This window comes from Lonchura striata, chromosome 3 (assembly GCF_050655825.1).
Source record: "Lonchura striata isolate lonStrDom1 chromosome 3, ASM5065582v1, whole genome shotgun sequence".
NCBI classification, from domain to species: domain Eukaryota; kingdom Metazoa; phylum Chordata; class Aves; order Passeriformes; family Estrildidae; genus Lonchura; species Lonchura striata.
The window spans coordinates 15380848-15400117 of record NC_140705.1 but is presented as its reverse complement, the minus strand read 5'-3'; the positions used below and the strand labels follow the sequence as shown (position 1 = coordinate 15400117).

The window sequence follows — 19270 nt, the reverse complement described above, 5'->3', positions numbered from 1 at the left end:
ATAGCTACTCAATCAGGAGCCATCCTGCTTGAGTGGAAGCGTGATCTGATGAGTCTGATGAGATGTGTAGCTGATACTCGCTTGCATGCAGCAGGTAATGCTGGAGTCACCCTGAGGCTTGCGGAGACTTCAAACAGTTTCCCACCCCATGATGGATGTCTGCCGTGGGCAGACAGTCAAGGTGGGGTTCTTCTCCTGCAAAGAAGCTTTTAGATGTCTGAACACAAGCTCGTCATCTTTTGTGTCTATGACTTCATTAGGGACAGGGTGTCTAGAGCCGGGATGCAGCTTTCTCTAGAGGTATCTGCCCCTTCTTGTTGACTGAGCAGGCTTGGCTGTCTTTGAAATGTGGGGATGTTAGAAGTAGGGAAAGGAATCCTTGCAGCCTTTTTTGTGTCTTTGTCCCCCATGTCAGTCAGAATAAATGGTTGTAGGTTCAGGGCATGGGTTTTTGAGGCTGGGATCCATCTCTTCTCAGGTCTGTACAACATGCTGGGCTCTCCTTTTCTTGGTTGGAACCCAATAAAGGTCTTTTAATGAAGATTGCTACTATGTGTGCAGTTAAATGCACATTTCATACTGCTCTTCATAATGTTGGCTGTTGTTCTGTTATCTCTGCTAGGTTACCCGTTAGGCTGCAAAGCAAATTCTGTCCTTTAGCTCTGGCCTGGGGATATGGCCTGCTCTCAGGTCAGTTGAACAATCTGGACAGATTGGTTTCCCCAGGGTTAACTGGCTTTACTGGATCCTGCTTTGCTCAAATCCTGTCTGAGTTCTTGCTCTGTGGAGCAGGAAGGTTGAGGCCTCTTGTCTGAACAGGGCAAGTTGTCTGCACAATGAGTGCAGTTTCCCTGCCCGTTTCTGTAGTTGTGACAGGGCAAGGATCCTGCCATTGTGCTGGAGCACCCCTTCTGTTCTTCCCAATGGGCCCCTGCTGGAAAGCAGCATTGCTTCCAGCAGCTCCCAGAGAAGGGCCCCTGTGGAGGTCTTTGGTCTGCCTTGGTATAGGCTGGGTAATGGGACTGTAGCCAAAAATGATGTCACTGCACGTTAAGGGTTCTATTGTCCTCCTACTCCTTCACTCCCTCCCTCCAAAAAAAAAAAAAAAAGGCATTGTATGCCAGATACTGTGTGAAAAGACTCTTTCTACTAAAAGGGAATATGGAGAGAGTGTAACAGGCATTTTGAGCTCAAGAATATCATGACAGGTTTTTGCTGCCTTTTCACCAAAGGGAAGATGTGGTAGTGTCTCTTAATTTGTGCTCTGGATGACAGAGCAATTAAACAGTACTTTTTTATTACTTTTTTTGTCCAAGAAGAGTGGAATGGTCCAATATTATGGTTATTTGCATCTAATTTGGAGTACCCTTTTGAAACAGAAAATTAGGCAATAAGGGTCGTCTTCTTGGCAGATCCTCCCAAGTGTTGGCAAGATTACTTTGCTTAGAGGAATTCAATTTTCAGAGAGGGTGGATCTCTTGCTGTGAGAACTTGAAGTGAGGCTGGGTGGTACACTACTGATTTATTTTAAGAGCTTCTTCTAGCATAATCCTCCCTTGGTGTTCACTATAGAAAGAATTTAAACTTTTTTGATTGATAAATATTGCATACATTTATATGGATGCCATTGTAATGAAGCAGCAGTCATATGCCTCATTAAAGAAGGTGTTGCCACCTTCAGCAGCACTGACGGGGGGACAGGTTTGACTAGTTGGAAATGAAACTATGAAATGTGATGAGTCAAACATACTTAAAGGAAAGAGATTGGTGTGAAGCCAAGGCTGCAGACCACAAATACTTTGAGGCAAGTACACACAGCCTTTGGAGCAGTGGCATAGGAAAGTCATAGCAAGTATTGCTTACCTGCCTCTTAACACTGACCTCTCCCTACTCTGTCCTGGCTGTTCTGGAAAACAAGCATATGCCGCCCTTGATTTTAAGCATTGCCAACTAGAAGCAAGTTTTCAACCTGGTATTTTATCTGAACTTCATGTCCCAAACCTTGGCCATTGTCTTGGTCTTCCATGTATGAGATCAGAGGATGTTTCCCATCAGCTTTTCTATAGAGAAAACTAGGAGGTGAATTTTTGTTTTTCTTTTCCCTTTTCTGTATTACTTTTTTACCTGATTCTTTGTGGCCATTTTTGTGCCTTTATAGACTTAATTCTCTGTTTTGTGTTTTGTTTCAGCTTTTGTCATTGTTTTTGGAGACTTGTGTTGTTGGTGTGGGGAGATGCATTAGGGTTTTTTGTGGTTTTTTTGTTGTTTATTTGTTGTTTGGGTTTTTTCAACATGTTGTCAGTGTTTTTGCCAAACTGCTGTTTTTAGTTTCTTTCCAACCAACCTAACAAAACCCGGCCCAACAGCTTTATCTTATCAAAGCCTCGGGTGGGAGGAAGCATCACTAGGACTGGGAACCATTATCCCCGGGTTTCCCAGGTGTTGTGAGCAGAGACATTCCTATATTTCCTTGCCTCAGAACAGGATGGAATAGCAATCAGCATTGCTCTTTGTGAGCAGGAATATGTATTTTCCTTTCATTACCATTCCTTTTTGTTTTGTTGATGGAGTAAACTTGTTTGGAGGATGTTTTTTATCTGGAGGTGGATCGTATTTCCCACTTGTCATTCCTTGACATGGTGTGGGACCCATGATGGCCTCTGTGTCAGTCACTCAAATTGGGATTGGTGGGTTTGAATGCAAACTTGCTCTTCTGGGTTGCAAGCAGGATGGTGCTGGGTCTGCCTGAGCAGAGATGGAGTGGATGCAGCCCTCTCACCCATCTACCAGACAAGCCTTTTTTGGAGCATCCGATCCCAAAAGCAGGAGGCAGCTGAGGAGCCCACAGGTGCATGAATTGCCCAATTTTTTATCTCTTTATTGGCTCACCTCCTGTTGATGCAAAACCTGTGGTGTGTGTGGGAGGTGAAGAAACGAATGTGAGAGCAGTAAGATTAGCCACCTCTCAGGTGATCTTACCAAAGTGTGGGTTTGGGGTTTTTTTTCTTCTAAATACAGAAGAGTCTTCCCAGCCCTGCTTTCTTAGACATGCCTTCGTGGATGTGTGCAGGCAGACCTGTGCTTGCTCTGCCTGCACTCGAAGCTGCTTGGCTCTCACCCAGATCTTGGAAGCCACGTAGCTACATTGGCACAAGGTAGTGCCCAGGTTGATGGCTCTGCCTCTTGGAAGGGCTTGGAACTCTGCTGGTGTACTTCATAAGGCTTTTGGACGAGAGATGTTTTGCATCCAACCAGCTTGCAGCATAGAGGAAACATATGGGAACAAATCTTTAGAAAATAACTGGGGTTTTTTTCTCTTTGCTCTTTGTATTTGTCCAAGCCTTTAGAGAAACCATATGTTTTCAGCTATCAGCGTCAAAATTACAAACTATGAGCTTCTGGTTAACTTTTTTTTATTTGAGGGGGAGACACTGTCTTTGTGTCAGAAAAATGGTCTCTAGACCCACTGAATTCCCTTTGCCTACTGTATTTTGGGCATAACATTGAATCTATTTAGCCAAGGCCAAGAAAAGCAGCTGCATTCCCTGGAAAGAAGCTTATTGCAGTTTAACCTGTCTCTGGTTGTTGTGTTGTAGGCTCCAAACTCTGTATATACAAACACAGTCATCCAAGATCAAAAGCATCTTGACAATTTTAAATTGAATATAACATGGACTGAATATGACATAGCCTGGAAGGTCTCTTATGAAGACAGGCTGAAGAGTTGGGGTTGTACAGCCTGAAGAAGAGATGGCTCTGGAGAGACCTTAAAACACCTTCCAGAACCAAAAAGAGGCCTAAAAGAAAGCTGGAGGGGGACTTTTTACGGGGGCTTACAGTGATTCAGAACAAGGGTGAATGGCTTCAAACTGACATATTCAGATCAGGTATTAGGAGGAAAATCTTTACTGTGAGGGTGCTAAGGCACTGTAACAGGCTGCCCAGAGAAGCTATGGATGCCTCATTCCTGGAAGTGTTTAAGGCCAGGTTTGAGATTTTCAGCCTTCTGGTTGGGTGAAATGTGTCCCTGCCCATAGCATCGGGGGTTGGACTAGACTATCTTTAAGGGCCTTTCCAACCCAAACTGTTCTGTGGTTAAAATGAGAGGCTTTTGTGTACTAGTGTGAGAAAAGAGCTAAGGTTTTTATCTGAATTCACAATAGAGAAAAAAATATCCAGTGGACTTGGATTGTTGAGTAATGTCTTAATCCTTTGGACACAAATATAAAGGATCATAAATAGGAGGAGAATACCATTTTCCTGCCTTCTCTTGAAACTAAATAAACGTGGAGCAAGGTGATCAGCCTGGAAAAGTCCCAAACCTGCCTGTGTAGGTCCTTATCCATAAAGATGTACAGGACTTTGCAGGATGGTGCTACCCATGCCTGTTTGCTCTGACTGGTCAGAGTTCATGATGCTAACACCAAGTTGCTCCCCATTGCCTGTGGCAGCCCCGGGTGAGAACCTACACTGCTCTGTTCCAACTGGGCATAGCTGCTGCATATGTCGCCTTTGGACTCATCAGAACTGCTAGTGGTTTTTGTGTGACAGAAGAGTACAGTGTCCAAGATAAACTGAGGAGAAGAGATCTGGGTATGCAAGCCTTCATTTAAAAAAGGCATCTTTCATCTTGCTGACAGAGAGGTTCCTGCAGTGCTTTGATTGCCCTTTAATTATGTCTGTTTTTCCTGGTTTGTTTGAAAGGCAGATCTTGTTAAAAAAAGGTGCTGTGTGGAAAGAACTTGGCTGTCTCTGCTGCCCTTCCTTGAGGGCACGCAGCAGAGCTGTCGGATTAATTTTTTTTCTTCATTATGAAAATGGAAGATTGTTCCTCGTGGATTTGAATGTAGGCACAGTGTGTTCCTCCCACCTTAGGTGAGGAGGGGCATGAGGGGTCGGATGGTTAAAGCAGACAGAGAAGTCATGAGGTCTGACTTCTTCCCACGCTAACTTCCAGCATGATCCCAGAGGAGGTGCTTTAATCCTTCTGCCTTCAGTCTTTTGTTGTGTGCAGCAGGGCTGCCCCAAAGGCAGCAGAAAACCCAGTATGGTGTTGGGGAAAAGAGGCTTTAGAGTGTTGGGGTGAATGCCAGGTATAAGAGGTTAGCAGTTTGTAGCAGCTCAGTTTTCATGCTGTTTGATTTTATCTGATATGCCACCATTGTGGAGCCAGTTGTCTCAATGAGTATCTCAGCTTTTTTTGAAAGGAGTTAGAAAAGGTGTGGAAAAAAATCAACAGGAAAAAAGGGGAATAAATAAAGCCTGCCTTGGGTTAGAGAGAAAAGCCCGGATATGTGATAGCCTAGACATACGTAGTCAAATATAGAGGCTCAACTGCCAAGCAAGCAAAATAACTTGAGTACAGATTTCTAATCCCTTTACAAATCTCAGTTTTAAAGAAAATCTGCGTAACTTTTGAGGGCTTGACTCATGTATGTAAGTGCCCAGGCTTGACAGTGCTCTATTTTTAAGTGCTGTCTTTATGTTGAATCTTGGGAGGTGAGATGAAAATGGTTTTGTTTTTTTTTAAAGTAACAACAAATCTTAATATAGCTGAGAATGCGGAACTGCCCTTAGAAAAATAGGTTGGACACATGAAAAGGAATCTTGCTCAGCAGGCTGAAGACGCAGAGCAACTTCTGTGGTTACATTTTTCTTTCTTCTGGCAATTTTGGGGTGGGGATGTAGCTGATGCAGTCAATTGGCCTTACATTTCATTTCTAATGTAAGTCAAATATTCCTGTACATTAAGAACTTGGCTGAAACTGGAAAAGCTGTTTGCTAAAATTCTGTTTTGTGAAACTTGAGGCAACCTGAAGTTACTCAAAAATAGGAGTTATGGGATGGGTAGGGAGAAGTAGATGTTCCTTTTGAGCTGAAATTGTTTGGTACAAACAGGAGAAGACAGGCTGGCTCTCTGTTGCTTCAGAGATGTGATTAGGTTTTAGTTGTCATCTCCTGCCTAGAGTCCTGAAGATTTAAATGGCATGAAAATGAAGTCAGCTGCATAAAGCCAAAGCTAATCAAATGAGGAGACTCTAAAGTAGGAGGATAATCTTTGGCATCTGATAGGCAATCCTAAATTCCCATGGGATACCTGTGCAGCTCTGCTGTATGTAGTAACAAGTGTTTGTTGTGCTGAGACCAACTCTACCTTCAGCCCAATGGCTTTGTGTGACTGGTAAGCCATAAAAATGGAAAACATGAAGTTAAGTCTCAGAAGAGAAATGACACCATGTGCTAAAGAACTGCTGACTGATGCTGCACACTGAATCTTCTGGTGTCCAGTGGTGTGAAACTCATTTGCAGGATTTCACAGAAATTTTGAGACAGTGGTGGACCTGCTGATGTGGCTGCTTGGGCATGTTTTTCTTTAAGAATGTAGTCATTTTTTCATACAGAAATGAGTTGAGTGAATATTCAGTATAGCTAAATTTAAAATTAAAATTTAAAATGTAAAAATATGCAAACACCAGAGCTGAGGGTCTTTTAAAAAACAAAACCCCTGCTCAGGGAACACAATTATTCAGGGTGTGCATACATCTGATTGCCAAACTCCCAAGCTGGTGAGAGCAGCTCTTCAAACTCCTTGAAGCTTTCCCCCGGGGTGTACCAGCACTGCAGGCAAAATGTCCTTGTAAAGCCAAAGGTAGCAGGAAGGAAAGTGGGGTGGAGAAAAGCGGGCAGAGACATCCTTTGGGTTAGTCTGAGGAAGACTGTGACTAGCTTATTTAAAAATAATTTTCCTGACTGCAATTTGTGATGTATTTAATACTTTCACAAAAAGTTGTCTTGGAACAACGTGAGTTTGGGATGCTGGGGCACAGGCTGGAGGGTGAGCAGGCCCTGAGCACCAGCTCACTGGCATCCTGCACGTGTTCCTGGCTTGAATCCCTGCAGAGGCTGCAGTGTGGGTCTGGGGCTCTGCTGATGTGCTGAGCTGGTCTGGGTTGGTGTTTCACTCATTCCATGTCCCTTGGCACAGCAGGCCTTGGTGGGGACATTGGAATTGGAATCTCTGGGGTGGTGTGTGCACAGGAGGGAATAGGGGGCTGTTTGCTGTGCTGCCCTCTCCGGGCACAGGGGCTGCAGGAAGCACCATGTGAATCCCTAGTATTCAGACAGATTACTATGAGGGAAGTCCCTCACCTGCACTATTTTTCCTCCCTGCCCTGGCTTTTTATACAGCTATATTATCCATGGTGGGAGAAAATCAATGGTTATCAACTATCACCGGATCAGGGTTTTACATTGCTGTCTCCTATCTTTGAAACTGGTAAAAGATATTTCAGAACCTGTGTGAAGAGGACCTTGGACCTTGATAAGCAGCCCTTGGCAAAGGCAAAGCCTGTAGCTTTCCCAGCCTGTGTGGGCCTCTGCAGCTCCGGGAGGTGGCACCAGCTCGCTGCTCAAGTGCTGCTGGTGGAGGCACCACCGAAGGGAGCGATCGGGTCATGGGACGGTGCTCCTGCAAAACCTCTGGGAAGATGCTTCTGGCTCCCAAGGCTTTGGTTATTTTCTAAAGCAGCGAGTTCCCAGCCTTTATTCTTCAGGCAGAGAGGAGAGAAGCCGTTGCAGGTCTTGGTGGCTCGTAAATTCCTGGTAATTAATCCTTACAGCTTCTGAGATGTGCCAGTAATAGGCGTTGTGTCTGTAGAAAAGCCTGGCACACTGCAAGCCCATTATCTAGATACAAAGTACTCTGGACTATATGCTCATATCCACTTAAGGATATTTCTTTATTCTGTTAAGCAGCATTGGACTTGTGTGGTTCTGTATGATTTGTGTTTTTGAGAGGGTTGTTTTGTTGTTTTTTCAAGCAGTTATGAAAATGAAATTAGATATATTCCAACATGCAGTTAATTTTCCCTGTAATTAATTTTTGTAAGAATAATGGAAATGTTTTTTTTACCCTTTCCAGCTGAATGTTAACAGGGTATTGAATGTCTTACTAAGGAATATTCAAAGTAGTGTTCAACTTAGTGTAAAGCTCAGAAATTTTCACTGGAATAATGGTGTTATTTCTGTGTTTAAAGATTACATATTGCCTAATATATTTTTAAAAGTTTTTAATAGCCTTTAGAAAAAAGCCTCAACCAAGTACTTTCAAGTATAAGCTGTGCTTATGTCAAACTCATAGAAAGATTTAACTTATCCAGAGTAACATGAATTTTTTGGAACATGGTTATGTTCTTACCAAGATAATAATAAATGCTGAGCAGTGAGAATTGATTATAGGAGCATTTCCTTTGTTAAAAGTTTGATGGTGACATTTTGGGAGTTCTTGGGTGGGAAGATGGGTGGAGTCTTCCTAAAGTTTGGATGGTCTGTTGAAATCTGTTTTGGACAAAGTGTCTTTGTCTCCTCCAATGGCTTATGTAAAGACTTAAGAATGTTATGTTGCTTCTTGGGGATTTTACCTGGTGTCTCAGAAGAAAGAAGGTGCTGCTTGTAGTGACAAGGACCAGCATTTGGGCCTTAGCACTCCCTGAGTATCCCTCGCTCAGTGGTTGGCCAGGACCCCGTGTGTCACTACTGACAGCTGCTGCTTTCTTCTTCTGCAGGTTTTCATTTCTGTGAACTGCCTCAGCACAGATTTTTCCTCTCAGAAGGGAGTTAAAGGCCTGCCCCTGAATCTTCAGATTGACACTTACAGCTACAATAACAGGAGTAACAAACCTGTCCACAGAGCCTACTGCCAAATTAAAGTCTTCTGCGACAAGGTAAGGTTGAATCAATGTGCCAGTGACTGTTTTGGAAAGGCTGCTCCACAATTTAGCAGCTTTTTTTTTTTTTCCCCCTAATTGTGTCACTTGCTATTTCAACTCACTGGAAAGTCCTGTCTGTGTTTAAAAAATTTCAACCTCTTCTACTTGGCTCATAGATGATATGATGACCTCAAATAAATTTGTTGCTCCCAAAGTGCTGGAGTGATAAGTGTTCCTGAGCATTGACTCTAGAGAAAGGTCGGCCAGTGGCATACTGACACTAGGAAGAGCCTTAAGTAGGAGAAATCACTGCCATTGACTGGAGCAAGTACAGGCTTGTCTTTTTGCCCAAATTCTGTTGTGTTGGTCCTTTTAAGTTTATTCATGTTTTCATACCGTATTTGTTACAAAAAACCCCAAACCAGTAACTTGCAGAGCTTGTGAACAAAAGATGTACCACCGTGACATACAGCAGCATAAAAAAGCCCATTTAGAAGTTGAATGGGTGCTGTAATTAGACTACTCTGCCTTAACAAATTCAGCACACGGAATTAATGCCTATCCCAAAGCCAGTTTCAATAGAACCTGTGAAAGAAACAGCAAAAGCTGAACTGAAAGCAGCTGTAAAAGCTTAACTGAGTTTGCAAAAAAAGGCAATTTCCCAATTTTCATAACCTGTTCCTGCCTGAGCAGTCTTTTGAAGGTCTTCGGCAAATAATGTGTAATGTTTCTATTTCCAGAGTGACCAAGTGTTCTAGGCCATGATAAATGCTTCCTGGACTTCCCCAGTCCTTTTGATTGCTGTGAACCATGTTGACTTCCAATTTTGCTGATATCCTGCTTGATTTGGGCCTCTTTTAAGGCAGACTCCATCTTCATAGGGCAGACTCTTTCAGGTGATTGCTGAAATGCCTCTCCGTGCAGCTGCAGGGCTGAGGCAGGTCTGTAACCCCCCCTCTCTGGTCCTCGGCTGGCTTTGCTAGACCACTGTGTGATCTTGCCTGGTGTTCCTTAGGGCAGTGACACAAAGTTTCATCTCGTACACCATTATTCTGTCTCTGCTTACCTCCCAAAATATACGGTGCTTCTGCACTGTGCTCCTGCTGTAGCATCCCATTAACTCACCCTTCCACATTCTGTTGTCTATCCACAGGCTTTTAAATGGGTTCCTCTGCATTCCTGCACAGCTGGGAGAGCTGCCTGTAGCTGTTCCTGTTGTGATGCTTTCTGCAGAGAATTTACAGGGACTTAGCAAAAGCTCTCCAGAGCCATCTTAAAGACTTGCCAGTATGCCTAAGAGGTTTGGGTCTCATGAGATTTCTTCAGGCCTTTTAATTTTCCTGTTTTCTTTTTCCTGTTTCAATATGAGACTGAAGCAACTGTGTCATCTAACATTTTTTCACCAGAGTAATCTGGGAGTCGGGTGTGCTATCAACCTCTTTTCTCCACAATACAATACAGACTTTATACAGGGGAGGGAGGGATCTTTTACTCTTAAATTGTCCAATCAATTACTGACACAATGCTAAAATGACTGACAGGCTTGTGCCACTGCTAATAAGACAGATTGGTTAATAAAAAGGCAGGTGTGTAGTCAGATATAGACGCCAATGGCTTCCTTCAAGCTATGGCAGAAATTTCAGCAAACTAGTAATATAGTAATGCTAATGCATCTTTTATTTTCCTTTTGGGATTTTGACTTACTGTCCTGATTTATTCCTCCAAATTCTGAATTGTACCTGAATTAAAAGAGGAGGGAAGTAAGGGAGGAGAAATGCAAATCAAAATCAGAACAGGATAATAAAAAATAAAACTAAATCTTAAAGTACCTTCCTTTCATCCTTCTCGTTTCTTCAGGCTCAACTTCACTCCCTAATTCTTCCCCTTGTCCTCTGCAGCAGTGCAGGGAAATGGGGGCTGTGGTCAGTTCTTCACACATCTCTGATGCTCCTTCCTTCTGGGATGTTTGGTTTTCATTTACTCGTGTGTAGTTTCAGGACCTGAGAATGTTATGGCACAAGCTTCCTTCAGGCTTGGCCCAGCAATATTTGGGCTGAGCAGGGATGAGGCTGACCTGTCCCAGAGGAAGAAGACCTCCTCTATTCTGAATGGTTCCTCAGCTGTGCATCCACATGAGGAGAATTAAATACAGGGTTTCACTGACTAGAGCTCGTGTTGCCCTCTGGGATCTGCTGTTACTCTGCCAGTAATGGGCAGTGCTGTGGGAAGGCTTTCATGGGATGGTGGGAACAGATGAGTGAGATGCTGTTGGAAGGAAAGAGCACGCACAAGGCTGCTGGAGCACTGATGTGAATGGGCAGCAACATGGAAACTGCTCTTTGGTTGCATGATCACAGAATGGGGTTTGGGTTGCAGAGCACCTTTAAAGGTCATCTAGTCTAGATCTCTGCCATGGTCAGCAATACATTCCACTAGGCCAGCTTACTCAAAGCCCCATCCAACCTGGCCTTGAACACTTCCAAGGATGGAGCATCCACAGCTTCTCTAGCCAAGCTGAGAGTGCCTCATCACCCTCATCAGAAAAATATTTTCTCCTTATGTCCAGTATAAAACTGTCCTCTTTCAGGACAATTCCCTGAGCTCTGCTGGCAGGGCAGAAAAGCCTAGTATCAAGACATAACTTTCTTTTTTAATGTGGATTTTGAGACATTTACCTGAGCTCCAGTAGCCTGCATCAAGTTGACTTTCAAGCACGGAATGTGAGGGCAGAGATTTTCTCAAAATGTGTGCTCTTGTTGAATCAGCATGTTCTCCACGAGGAGGCAGATGCTGTTCTGTAGCAGAGTGTTTGAGTAGCACAGCTTTATTATTTCTACATGAAAGGTAAAAATCAGATCTGGAACGGAATTAATCTTTCTGCTGTCAAGCTTAGATGTGACTGCTTTGGTAAGGGATGACACAGAGGGGTTAAGGTCCAGCTGTGCTGAGGTTTAGGTAAGATGTATTCACTGTAGTGGGCTATATCAGCTTTACTGGGTCAAGCAAAGCTGGCAATGCCTGTGTCTTCATGTGTAATTTTTTTCTCTCTTTCACCACAGCTCCCTGAAGCTGCTTTTTTCCCTCTCATTGGGAGGAAGAAGAGATTATATGTGTTAATGTGTATCAAATACCTTGGCCAATTTTCCTTTTTATTGCTGGTGCAGATGAGCCTAGTGCTACCAGCAGGCATAGGCAGCCTGGCATCTATAGAACATCAATTTACTGGGAAGTAAGGAGGGCTGTTCCTCTTCTCCCATGCACCGTTAGGCACAGATTGCCACCCCATGGCCACATGAGTTTTGACACCTCATTTGCTATAGCTAATGAAGTCTTCCTCCAGGACCATGCGAGGCTGTGGGTGTGTTTGGGCAGCTTTGAAGGAGAGGCAATGAGAAATAATGGCTTGGTGTGGCCAGGTAACTGTTACCTTTTGCCCTGCTTTGATACTGGGAAACCAGGTAGAACTTGTGTATACTAGTTTTGGTGACCTGGTGGTAGCACCAGGACTGAGTGTTGGCCATCTTCTGTGGGCGTATCACTTCATGCTTACCACTTCTGGCAATATGACATCCCTGACTTAACCCACAGTCACATGTGAGGTCTGGGTAGAGCTGGAGGAATGAACACTATTCCAATGCTTCTATCTTCCTTTTTTTTTTTCCATCACAGCTGTCTGCACCTTGCAGAAAAAATGGCAATATGGCACTGTTGCTTGGTTTGGAAGGCCAGGAGCGGCAGTGCAGGCATGAACCCAGTTAGAGAATCTGTGGGTTCCACCTTGGCCTGGCCATGATAAAAAGAGAAGAAATAATCCCTGCTTTAAAGCAATGCATGTCTGCAGCTTGAGCCCAGTGAAGGCTGGTGCAGCTGCTGCAGGCTCTGTGTGAAATGTGCAGGAGGTATCTTGCACTTGGTGATTCACATGTGGTGGGACATCTGTAGATTTTAATGACAATCAAGGGAACTCCTAAACTGGGGGAACCTGCAATTCTGTATTGTTTTAAACACTTAAAACTATACTTTTATCTAATGCTTTACACAATCGTTATAGATATGGGTATCTTTTGTCACCATATCTCCATCTGACTTGTAAGAAAGCAAGTATTTGCATTTCGGATATGGTTGTTGGATTTCATTAGATGATAGACTCAAAAGTAAGCAGATCTCAAAGCTGGCACACTCTGGCAAACCTGCAGCTTGGGTCTGTGGATCTGACCTCCACAAATATAGCTCTGGAAGAACTGGTGTTTTGCCTCTGCAGCTGAAGAAAAACATCAAAAAAATAAAAATACCTTCTCTCTCCCCCTCTTCTTCTTCATTTCCCCCATTGCTTTCCCTTAATCTATTGTCTGACAGGGAGCAGAGAGGAAGATCAGGGATGAAGAGCGAAAGCAAAGCAAAAGAAAAGGGAAGTGCACCGATCCCAGCTCTCAGTTGAATGCCTGTAAGTAGAACTTATTCCATCAGTATTTTAAATATTGGATTTAATTTTGGTTACAAATAGCTTGTGCAGTAGAACTCTCAAGTTAATCTTTATCCTCTGTTGACCAGTGCTTGTTTTAAGCAATTCCTTATGGAACATTGCTCATTGTGCTTTGCAACACACTGGGTCATTTAGGGATTCATTCTGTATAGTTCTTTCTATCCAAGACAGGGTCCTGCTGTATATTCAGTCAGGTATGGATTGTAGCAGTTGAAGTGCTGGGGTGAGGTGGGATTTTTGGCCAATGCTGGAGCCTCTCCCAATCCAGGTGGCAGTCAGAATGATCAGTTCCAAATATTTTCAACTTGATCCTAAACTTAGGTTTTAACTTACATTAAAAATGTGTTTGCAGCTCCTCAACAAGGCTGTAGCAGCCTTGAGGCTGAGCCTCCAGCCTCTCAGCCCTATGCTCACTCTTCCAGAGCAAAGTGGTCCTTAGCAAGTAATTTTGAAGTTTCTGCATGTGTGAAGTATGTGGAGACCTCAGCATGTAAAGGATGAGGAGTTTTTTCCTGCTGAGCATCTTCCTTTAGCTGCTGCAGATGACAGATGCTGTGTTTGGATGACTGGTTCTTCACCAGCAGAGCTCTCAGAGGAAGATCTCTCCCTGCTCTGTGGGCACGGGGCCAGTGTGTGCTCTCGCCTGCTCGGTGTTAGCAGCCCGGCTGGCTCAGCCGGCACGCTGCTCTTGGCTCACCATGCAGGCTTTTCCTGACACAGCAGGTACAGGCTGCTGGAGCAGCTTCAGAAGATAGTGCTGAAGGGAGCCCATTTGCTCAAGGGAAGTCGTGGAAAGGGCTGGGTCTCTGGTTTCTTTCGAAGTACGTCACAAGAGGCAGGTTTAGCACAGGGTTAGTGTTTCACAAATGAAGCAGCCCCAGCGGCTCCCACAAGATTACTGCAGGCAACCCTTGCATCATGGCTGGAAAGGGAGGGCAGGTTCAGTACACATTTCCCAGGATCTTACAATTTGACAAAAGCTGCTTTCCAATGTTAATTTTCTAGGCTTGGGCATAGCCCGATGTGATCCTTATTTTCCTGGAAAGTACGATCTTTGACTTTTAAATTCTTATGTGGGAAGTTTTTGATTCCTTAAAGCCATAAGTTGTTATACTTACCCCCAGGATCACAAATGCCATGTGTACATAAACTCTTCAACAGCAGAAACAGTTGGTGGCTTTTGGGCAAAGCAGAAATCAAGCAATTACAGAATTCGAGCAATCTTTAAAAAAATCCATTTTGCAAGGAGAAAATCGTGTATTTTCTACTGAGGACATGAGAAATGGTTTTGTTTAAAAGGCATTTATTTTGTTTGGAGTCGGTTTGCAGTCATATGGATATTTTCCACTTGGTAAAATTAAGTCTTCAACTGTGATAGTTTGACATGAATGTGTCTGAAATGCAGTTTAAGGTGCCTTCTGCCTCACTTTCTCCTCAGAGGGTCTTTGTGGATGAAGTCTGTTCTCTTGGTGGGTTGTGTCACTTCAGGTGGTACATTGTGAGAGCCAAAGGGCTCTGTGGGAGATGGATCCTGGGGGAATGGACTAGGGGCTGGCACCCTGAGGTGACCAGGATGAACAATGGGAGGAACTGGAATGTGAAACTTGGAACTGTGGAATAAAAATGTAACTTTAAATATAACAACTTGAACAAACCAGTATTTATACTACCTCTGTAGTATGGTGCTACTGTGGTGCTGTCTCTTTAAGGTGCTCCCAATTGGTAACACACAAAATTCCCTTTGTCTTCTTTGTATCCTCCCGGCATAGGAACACCAGCAGGCTTTGAGGGAGAAGGTGGGGCAGGGACTGATTTTTGCCCTCTGTTTGGATGGCTGACCGCAGTACCTCTCTTGGGCTGAGTGTATTGTCCACCCTAAGTAATATCTAAACAAAGCTGAGTTGCTCAGTTGGAGAGGTGGAGAAAGCTTTGACTCTGTGAAACAAGCCCTTGGGGCCCAGGCCCTCAGCTGAGAGGGAGACAACCAAAGTGCAAACTCCTTTACCACAGGAGCTTTTCTCTCTGACTGCAAAATACCCTTATTCAGCAGTGTATGTACTTTTCAAATGATGTAGGGCCCATCAGGGCCTTCAGTGTCCTCTATCCTGAACTTTCTCTGCAGTTTCTGATGTCAAAGTGCCCATGCTGCCCTCACACAAACGTACCGACATCACCATCTTCAAGCCCTTCATGGACCTAGACACTCAGCCTGTCCTGTTCATCCCTGATGTTCACTTTGCAAACCTGCAGCGTGGGGCTCACGTGAGTAAAGCTCATGGGTGTGGGGCTGAAGAGGTTCTGAGTTGTATTTGCAAAAGGCCTGGGATGCTGTGTTGTGTGCATGTACATATGAAATGTCAGATTGCATCAGTGCTGTAATCAAACACAGGCTGCGTCTCATATGGGCAAGAAATGTTCCTCCAAGATACATTGGCTGAAGTTAACTGGGGGTGTTTCACCCTAAAATTATCTTCCTATCACGTCCAGTTTCTGTGAACTTGAAAGGATTTCTCCATTGCATGAACTGCAGGGTGGTTTTCTCTCATTGCATCTCTTGGGATCCTGTTGTACAACACAGACTCATCCGGATGCCTGCTGCAGGGTGAAAATCTACCCTGTGGAACTGGCACGTGTGTCAGCTCTGTGATTGACTGCCAGAGCGCCCTGCCTCAGTGTTCCTGGAAATTCCAGCTTACAAGAAACTGGAAGGGAAACGATTAGCATGCAGCCAGGTTTCAAAATCTTGAACTTTGCTGTGCTGGGAGTTCTGCTGTGCTCTAACATAATTATAAACTCTACTTTTTAAGAGCATTGCCTGAACTCCTAGTAAAGGATGGAGAATAAACTTACATCCATAAGGCTGACATTCGTGCGTGTTTTTCTACAAAGGCTCTAGTGCTGAGTTTTGTCAGAAGATTCTACACCAGTCCAGGAAAAAACTATTTAGCTTCTTTTTGTTCCTGTCTCTCATTTGAGAGCTTTTATTAGCTTTATATGAAAAAAGGTAAAGAAGATGTTTACTGGCTTTTGGAGCCAAAGTGTAATTTGATTTAGCGTTAAAAGGTTATAAGAGAAAATTAACTCTAATTCTGGATTACATACAAAAATCTCCCCTTTATTTTTAAAGGTCCTTCCTGTTGCATCAGAAGAACTAGAGGGTGAAAGGTAAGAGCTATCCTTCAACCTCCTGACATCCTGCCCTCAGATAAAGGGATAAGTCCCTGTAATTCTACCAGTCCTAACTTTTTGCCCTGTCAATGGCAGCTCCAACCTGAAGAGAGGAACTTATATTGGTGAAGAGGACTTTATTGCTACTCCAAATAAGATGACCAGAATAGAAGAGCCAAAAAGAGGTATTTTCTTCTTTCAGAGACTGAATTTTTGGAGTATTTATCCATCATGATAGAGAGATGCATCTGAGGTTAAATATTTTTTTAATTCATATTGATGTTTACTTCAGAATGATATTGCTGGCTTTGAGTAGTGACAGTTCATGTATCAAGATATGGCTCAGCTGTGCAAGTATGTTATATTGTGAGAATTTCTGGGGATTTCTGCCAACTCAGACAATAATAGGTCCTGAACCTATAAGGAAAGAGTCAAGACGAGGTGAGCAGCTTACCAGTATCCCAAATGGACTGGGGCAAAGAATTCATCATGTAATCTGCTACAAAATACTCTGGAAATCTCCAGGGCTTCAAGGAATGAACACCAAGAACTGGTTCTGGATATAAAACTGATGCATCTTTCATGGTGCCAGGAAATGGGATGTTCACCTCTGAAAGCCAAGCTAAGAGAATATTCTGCTTATTTTTAACTGAGTTTCAGTCTTTGCAATTTCATGTTGCTGTGGTGTTGTGGAAGGAGATGAGAGGTCCCTTTGGGGTGTTGGAGGTGGTGTACCTGATTGATAATAGTTGTGTTTGGAAGGACTGCAACAAAGCTTGAAGTATTAAACCTATGAAGAAGCAAATGCTAAGTCTAGCAAGTCTGACCATAATGGGGCTGCACTTCTGCAGTCTAGATAAACTAGTAAAGAAGGATGAATTTTATAGAAGGAAATCAAATTTCTTGGGTTTTTTCACGTTGCTGTATGCCATAAAACAAGCCCCATGAGATTCTCTCTCCTTTGGCTGACTCTCATCTGACCTGTGCTGTAACTGAGAGTATTTGTCCTGTCTTCCTTTTTCAAAGCTACAGTCCTCCCTTATTAAAACTGCCTTTAACAGGCAAATTGGGAAATGCATCAAGTGCTGTGCTGTCCTCAGTTCACTTTGTTCCATCAGAAATGCCAGCAACCGTTTCATGTTGCAGGTGTGTCAAAGCTGTGTTGAACCCTTGCAAACAATCCAGGCTGCAACACCTAGTCATTAGAAGATGGATTAAAGACAGCAAAGCTGTTGTCCAAGCTCTCTTGCTCTCCTGGCTTATTCCTCAGCCTTAATGCAGTTTTTAATGAGGCTGATGTTGCATGCAATGAGTCTGTGCTAGCTTGAGAATGCTAGGGATGCTCACCTAATTGGGGTTCTTGCTCTTTTCATTCCCCTGCTAGCAGGAGACCAAGCCTCCATTGTATGTCAGCTCTGGTGGTACGAGTATTACTGAAACACAGCAAGGGGCAGGAAGAAAGATGAGACAGCACAGGAAGAGCACAGAACTGTACAAATAAATTATTTTAAAATTATGAGGTGGCCAGGATGGCTTCACCTGCTGTGATAGCATCTGTCAAATAATTTGACTGTGGAAAGTCTTATGGCAAATGACTGTAAGATATAGAGGATCCCAAGAGTCTCAAAGATTTGTGTTTTATGTTCTTCCTTTATTTGTTTTAAATATGACCTTTTTTTTCATAATAATAGAGAAAATAAAGAAAATACAGAAGTACTTTGACAATAAAGATGCTTGAGCATACAATGGCTTTATGTGCAAGAAGCAAGATGTGAGCTAACCCAGCAGTGGGTGTTCGTGCTACAGTCTGAAGCGTATACTGACTGTGTGTATGTCTGTTTCTTCATGAGATCCTCAGTGGATGTCCCCATGTGCTTAACCACTGTGGGATAGAAATTTTTCCTGAGGAACAATTGCACAGTTAATTCCTCTCCAAATTGCTTTCCAGTGTTGCTGTATGTCCGAAAAGAGTCAGAGGAAGTCTTTGATGCACTAATGTTAAAGACACCATCTCTGAAAGGCCTAATGGAAGCGGTAAGTAATGAGGCTGGTTTGTAATCCTTGAGAAAAAAATTCCTGACTACCCAGTCCTTACACACTGGCCAGTCACAGGAGTCAGACTTTCAGTCACAGCTTGTGTCCACACATTTCTGCTCTTCTGAATAAGAAGAATAAGGAAGATTTCCTTTCAATACCATAGAAATGAATGCAAATAATGTGTTAATTTATTGTTAAAGGAATTCAGGAAGCTTGTCTTTCAAGTACCTTACCCCACATCTGTGGGGCCTGGGTGTAAGAAGCCTTCCTGAAGATCCAGGTCTGTCAAACTTGATTGGATGTTCCTCTTGTCAGAGAGGGTACTTTTGTTAGGAGATGGAATGATTTGCAGAATGTGTCTGGTGGCTTGGGTTTGTTTCAGCCTTTCAAAGCCACGTTTAGGGCCCTCCCCTGCCCTTTCACAAGCTGGTATTGCAGAGCTCCAAGTCCCAGCCTCTGTGTGTTACTGAACACTTTTATATATCTGTGCACACGTGTGAAATTGCTCTCTGCTGCTTGACTTCCAAAATAGCCTTCCACTATCCTTGCTGCTGTGTAGAGCAAGGGAAGTACAGAGCTTAAATCCAAGGAATGGTGTAATGTTTGGCATGAGCTCAGAACTGACATTTGTCTGTCTCTTTCTGTGACTAATGCTTCTGCTCAGAGAACAGGGGCTTTGGGGACATACAGGCAGGCCTGGCCATTAACTTTTGGTTGTAGAGATAGCTCTGTAACCAGAATCTTTATCTCTTCCTGGCTCTGAGGCTTTGCTAGCTGGAGGGTGAGGGCTAATGGAGAGAGGGGTTGAAGGCTGTGAAGTCCTCCCTTACCCCATAGTCCTGAAGTGAAGCTGCACCTCTGTTTCAGTATATTT

At 43.5% G+C, this 19270-nt stretch overlaps 1 protein-coding gene across 4 annotated transcripts in view; it reads left to right on the top strand.

Annotated features, from left to right (window-relative positions):
• GRHL1 (grainyhead like transcription factor 1) overlaps positions 1–19270 on the top strand; it is a 48649-nt gene that overhangs the window by 24440 nt on the left and 4939 nt on the right. For 3 of the 4 annotated variants that reach the window (XM_085574532.1, XM_021525420.3, XM_085574533.1), the window contains 6 exons: positions 8565–8723; positions 13065–13152; positions 15314–15453; positions 16319–16356; positions 16456–16544; positions 18308–18393. In XM_085574532.1, the coding sequence (XP_085430658.1) occupies positions 8565–8723; positions 13065–13152; positions 15314–15453; positions 16319–16356; positions 16456–16544; positions 18308–18393 (600 nt within the window). Of the gene's footprint in view, positions 1–8564; positions 8724–13064; positions 13153–15313; positions 15454–16318; positions 16357–16455; positions 16545–16884; positions 18394–19270 lie in introns of all 4 variants that reach the window. The other variant, XR_014953583.1, reaches the window with a different exon arrangement.